General features: G+C 44.7%; 1 protein-coding gene across 1 annotated transcript in view; it reads right to left on the bottom strand.

Moving 5' to 3' along the window:
* Positions 1 to 217: 217 nt before the first annotated feature.
* spg11 (SPG11 vesicle trafficking associated, spatacsin) overlaps positions 218 to 6,268 on the bottom strand; it is a 51,910-nt gene continuing 45,859 nt past the window's right edge. Inside the window, exons 35-40 of the mRNA XM_007905232.2 lie at positions 5,713 to 5,820; positions 4,749 to 4,917; positions 4,401 to 4,477; positions 2,638 to 2,793; positions 1,828 to 1,979; positions 218 to 1,222 (exon numbers count right to left, since the gene is read on the bottom strand). Of these exons, the coding sequence (XP_007903423.2) occupies positions 1,042 to 1,222; positions 1,828 to 1,979; positions 2,638 to 2,793; positions 4,401 to 4,477; positions 4,749 to 4,917; positions 5,713 to 5,820 (843 nt within the window). The 3' untranslated portion in view covers positions 218 to 1,041. The remainder of the gene's footprint in view (positions 1,223 to 1,827; positions 1,980 to 2,637; positions 2,794 to 4,400; positions 4,478 to 4,748; positions 4,918 to 5,712; positions 5,821 to 6,268) is intronic.

Here is a 6,268-nt window from a genome sequence, read left to right as displayed (position 1 = left end):
CAGCACCTCTGACAATACAGCACACATGAGTGGCAGCCTAGTCTATAAGCTTATCAGATCTAATTGTGTGGGGCTTGACCCTCATAACCTTCTGACTCAAGGTGAAAGTGCTACCACGTGAGAAACCCAACACCTTATTGGAAACTATTGGGGCTTGAGGATGGTAGAGCACATCAAAACCTGCTCTGTTCCCTGAGGTTTGAATCATAAAACTACATTTTTTGGCTGTGCCTTGCAGGCCAATTTATTCACCCACAATCGTGTAGTGGACATGTTGCTCACATGACACTTTCTACAGTTTAGGAAGAGAAAGATTGGGTTGTGATATTTTAAGAAGTTTCTCACTTAAAGACAAAACCATACTTGTGAGTGAACATAAGCACAAAGCATTTCTTTAACTAATATTTGGAACAGAGTGACAGCTAGTATCTAACATAGTTAGGGATAAATTGTAACCCACACTGGGAGCCCCTTTCATCGACAAAACTGGTTAGTGTATGCAATGAATTAATACACTTGTAATTATTTTTAATTGGAAGCCAGGGATGATTTTCAACAAATGGGAAATTGATTCTTATTTCACATTTGGTGCAAACTTCACAGAATGGGGTTGAACTCCAAACCAATTAGATCTGATTTACAGGATTTGATTTGAAAGCTTAAGAAATTAGCAGCAAACACTGGACATACACAAACATCTACAGCCACAGGGGTCCCTGAAGAGCAGAAAAATAATGTATATAAATTCTTGTGGAAACGTCGCCTTTGCTATCAAATGGGAATCTTTTACATATCCATATTTAGTGCAATATTCAGTCTGCAGTAATGAACTCCATTTACTTACAGGACTGATTTAGGTGTCTGGTATTTCTTGTGATCAGGGTCTGATGGGTCCCGAGTTGAGAGCGCTCGGCTTTATGTGCTGTACATATAATTAAAGGCTAAAACAAATTGCCCAGTAAAGTATTTACAAGATCATTGTATAAAACCAAACCTGTTTAACATGGGTTAGATACCGACCGACACATCGGCAGTGGTGACTTAGCTGGCGATCATATCTTTGAGGTAACAGCTAGTTTGGGGTTCTTTAAGGAGCTTGTTGGCGATGTCGTTGAAGTTATGCTCGAACGCCAGTTTGTAAAACAGGTAGACGTCCTCACAGCACTGCAGTAACCGCTTCAGGTTCTGACTCGCAGCAGTGTCTCCTTTGTGTTGTTTAAATCTGGAAACATTCAAATATCATCGTTTTTATCATCCATCTGGCCAGCCTTCCATCACCTCCAGCCCCCACTCACCATTATATAGTTCCTGAAATTGTTTACACAGTTCATTTGCACTACCTCCCCACAGGCAATCTAGATTCTGTCCATCTTCTCCCATGTGAACTTAGGAACTGGATAGTCATTAAGAGTACTTGACGATTAACAGTCTGTAACAGCACTGGTTTGCTCGGTGAATATCTGCCCTCTAGTTAAGCTAATCTACACAGAGATGACATTATTGAGTGGCCACCTAGACATATCTGGTGACACTTGGTGAGACTGAAGTAGAACCACTGTTATTCAACTACAAAGCACTGCAAAACTTTCTATCTGCACATTTCCTACTCGTGTCCCCTTTAAACACGGTTATTTCCACCAAGCCGTGGTTAAAACTGATCATTCTCATTAGATCTGTATTGTTGAATGAATTCTTTATAACGCAGAGTTGTGGAATGTCACAGGATTACAGGATTCTCCCCCCATCCCAGCTCTAAAAGGGTTGCAGCAAATAGAATACAGAGGCACCTGGACAAATGTCCGAGATCTGCTGAAAGGCTGTGCTTACTTGTTAGAAATTTCTTCGAATAGACTCTGCTGCAGACTGTGCTGCTGCTTAAACTCCTCCAGGTAGGTAAACTCCCCCCTCACAATCACATGCTGGTACAGCACCTCCGCCCAGTCAGGAACAAAGTCATACGCTTCAGCGACTATGGCAGCCTGGATGCAGAGGAACGAAGGTGAAAGACAGTGACAAAGAGGCAGATTGATAATGCTGCCATTCGGCAAAAATAAACAGAAAAACGTGTATTACACCCGCAAGGTACCGATGGGCGTTACAAGCCGCTGGATCAATTCTACAGGGCGTTAGAGGCTTGTTCACAAAACTCTAGTCACATCCATCACTATCCACACAGCTTTACAATTCACTGTTACCTTAAAGTCATCTGGTGATCACCTGAGTGAGCAGAGACCAGCAGGAAACCATGACCCGAACCTAGTCTATTATAAACCTGCAAGGAGGGCATTTTAGACTGCATAGCCGACCTACTGAAAACAGGTATTTTACTCGGAAATAATGCATTCAGTGCCTTTTACAGGAAAGTAGCTAAGTAACCAACTGCATTATAACAGGAATTGTATATAGTTACTCCTCCAAAGAATATTCCCTTTTGTTACTGTAGCTGGGAACTCGGAAGCTCCTCAATGTGATGTGATATTTGAGTAAAGGGTTGAAGAAGAAACCAATCGTTATTTTAAGACATCACTTAAAGCAATGAGCACGAAGCCACAGAGCAGCACGTAAAATGACGCTAGGATTGACGGAGTGACCAGAGACACTGCCCCTGACCCCAGCCACCCTCACCCTCCGCAGTACCTGATAGAACCGAGGCAGGGACAAGATACACGGCATCAAGCCACTTCTCTGCAGGTTGATTAACTGCGTGTTGTGGTTGTTATTCAGGAAGTGGAGCTGCAGTGTCACCAGCTTCGCGAGCTTCACACACTGGGTTGCACGGCGTATGCAACAATCCTGGAGAGAGGAAGGCAAGGAAATAGCTCACATCGCAGAATAGCCATCATCAACACAAAACACTGAGAGTTTCTAGTAAGTCCTGTAAAATATAAAAACTAGCATTACTTCTCTCAAGTAATTTGTAAGCGTTTGCCTTCAGACACAGCCACTTGATAGCAATTACCTGTGAAAGGCTACGAGAGAATTTGAAATTTGGGGATTAGTTATTTTATTTTCCGAAAATAAAAATGGCTTTTGGGCAGCTACAGCTATACATGATGATGAAGAGGCTGGAGACTTGCTTTGATTCAGAGAACTGATCAGAGCGATAAAATCAGCAGTCTGCTCACTAGTGATAAATGAAGCAGCGAGTGTTTAGGAGGCGAGAGCTGAGAATTCATTACGTGCGTTTGTTCAAAATGTCAGACTTATCAGCTGCATTTTCAGAGTTCAACCAGGAAGGGGTTGATGGATTAAGAATCGTTCACATTGGAATTCTCTCTAAATTAAATGTCAGGCCCTATCATTATACTGGAGGGATAATGCCTTGTATTTATGTTTGGGAGAATTTTTTCTTTTGCAAAAATTGAATATGAAAACATTTCCTGGAGTCAGTAATGCTTTACTTTAATATTGAAATGAAAAACTAGCAGTACAGATTTAAACATCCTGGAGTCGAGGACATGGCTTCATGATGTTACCCACTAAACTATCAAGAGAGCCTGTTTATTTTGTGTCCCTTGGTCTCGCCTCTCTCCACTGCCATCTTAAGACCTTCCACTTCAACTACGCCTTCGGTCACCCTCCTGCCCCCACCCTCCTTGTCCTCCACATCTCCTGATCCCAACCCCCAGCTCAGGTGCAATCCAGCGCTTTGGGACGTCCTCCCAACATGAAAAGTGTTGTAGAAATGGAGTTTGTTGTGTGTGTGAGAAATAAAAAGCTTAAAAAAAATCATAAAATCACCCACTGGTACTGGTGCCAGGGTGAAACCATTTGCGAGTCTCTTACGAGGGATTAAAAATGACAAGGTTCTCTGTGAGCAGCTGGAGAAGAGATGACCTCCCCCACTCCCCGCCCGGAGACGTGTGCCCTTTACCACCCAGCCGCCATCTGCATCTGATCAAGTTCCTGGATGTGAACTGCACGATCAGGCCACAGCGCACACTTATTAACGTTTCTCTTCCCTGCCCTTCACAAGCTTCCCTTCCGACTCTCAACCCCGACCCCCCCCCCCCCCCCCCACCGGGGGAGCAGGTGCTGTGACATGACTCACAGTTAAATAAAATCACCATTCAACAGCATCTTAGTTATAGCCTTTTCACTTAAGACTGCAGTGCACGGAAACAGGCCATTCGGCCCAACCAGTCCGTGTTGCTCTTTATACTCCACACATGTCCACCAATTCTTACTCCCTCCCACACCCCTCTATTCCCGTCACCCTCATGTGTTTCGACATTTCAATTTACAAATGTCATTACAGTGTTGATAGAGACTGGGCTCAAAAGGCTTCCTATTGGAGCTGGCTACTCTAATCCCAATTCAATGCTGTACAAAGCTGTTAAGAACCACTGGATGACAACATTACGGTTCCCGAGGTAAAGCTTCAATGAACAAACAGTTACCTTAGAGTAACTCTCAGCGGCGTCCTTCAGAAAAGTGAGGACTTTCACCAGAGACTTCTTCAACTCAGGAGTCACCTCTGAAACATGCCAGAACACAGGCTGTACAATAGGTTATAACAACCTCCAAATAAACACTTCTAACTTGCCGATTGATGAATTCCCAATCATTGTGCGTGGCATAGATTACAGAGGAGCATTGAGAGATTGGGCAAATGTTGAAGACACACAGAGCAGCATTGAGTAACTGAAGCTGGGATTGCCAACACACTAAACAGCAGCCCTCCTTCCCCCCCAGCACCCCCACGTGCACACACACACACATACATATACACACACACACACACTCACCCCAAGGCTGTGACTCTACGATTTTGAGCTGGACGCGGGCCGCACCCTCGTGGTTCTCCCCAATCTCCCGACACATACTGAAGCAAAACGCCACCATGTTGTGCTTCTCGCTGTCCCCGGGGAGACAGCGCTTGATGTAATCGAGCAAAGCAGTCTTCAGGTTCCCGTTCTGGGCGTGAGCACAATACAGCGGGTGAGAATACAGCACATTCTGTGAGAATCCCCCAAACCTGCCCCGAAACAGATAGGTGGAAATCCGATGGGCGTTTGGAAGTATTGGAGGCAGCAAGCTGATGGCAAACGGACGGTGTGCCACAGAGTTCATCTAGTGGACACTCTCTTACTCAGTGAATTCAACAGCAACAACAAATTACATTTACACAGCGCCTTTCATGTCGGAAGGATGTCCCAAGGCGCTGGATAATTAAGGAGTGGAGGAGTGGGGGTGGGAGTGTGGCCGAAGACAGTCAAAGAGGAAAGTCTTGAGACAGGCTTCACACTGGGTGAGCAGGAGGAAGGAAAGGAAACAGCAGGGAAACACGCCAAAACGTATCAAATGAGGAAATTATTGAATTTTGCACGAGTGGGGAATGCCATCGAGTAACAGACTGATGTTTACACTGGAATGAGAAGTGATTGAGCCGTGCTGTGTGCCCTCAGACTCTCTTAAGGCGTGTTGAAACAAAAACAAGGTCCAACAGGAAAAAAAATTAAATCCATTGAAATCTGAGCTGTGGAGCTGCCCTCTCGTGGCTGTGTGAGCAAAGGCATTGCCCGGAGTGGCAGGTCACTGGCTCCATTCCCACTACAAGCAGATTTAGGTACATGATGTCAGCTGGGGAGCGGTGGATGGCGGGGCGTGGGGGGGAGGGGCGTGATGGAAGGAGGAAGGAAGCGGCTATTTTCCATTAGAAAGTACCGTGTCTTCCAGCCAATGGTTTTCTCTCTCCCGATGCCCACTTACCGAATCAACATTCTTCCTCAGCAGCATCTCAAACCTATGGTTCTCGTGCAGCAGGTCAAATATGTAGGTCATGTCATTGTACCTGCCGATGCCAGTGATCAGTCGCACCTGCACACAGAGAGAGAGAGAGAGAGAGAGACACACTTTTTGTCTGGAGCAAGTTTGGAGATTGCTTTCCTTCAAATACAGTAAAACCCGCATAAGTCTGATCTGTATAAATCGTAAAACCGTCTAAGTCGTACATCTGCCCCAGTCACATTCAACAGTTTATATTCTATGCAAGTTTGACATAGCTCATACTTTGCATAAGTTGCATTAAATGTATGGTCCCAACTGATACGACTTAAGTGAGGCTTACTGTAATACTGATTCCAGGTGATCTATGAGTAACAAAATAATCTCAGGTAGCACAAAGCTCACAGATCTCCACCTTTTGCAATTGATTGTGCATCCTGAGCAACCTCTCACTGGTCTTGTTATAAGCGATGTACTGCACTTGGACAATATATCACTGGGCTTGACTGAATGTGAATTCTCCAAACTTCAAAGCGACAAA

Source organism: Callorhinchus milii, unplaced genomic scaffold, assembly GCF_018977255.1.
Source record: "Callorhinchus milii isolate IMCB2004 unplaced genomic scaffold, IMCB_Cmil_1.0 Scaffold22, whole genome shotgun sequence".
NCBI classification, from domain to species: domain Eukaryota; kingdom Metazoa; phylum Chordata; class Chondrichthyes; order Chimaeriformes; family Callorhinchidae; genus Callorhinchus; species Callorhinchus milii.
This window is presented reverse-complemented; position numbering and strand designations above follow the sequence as displayed.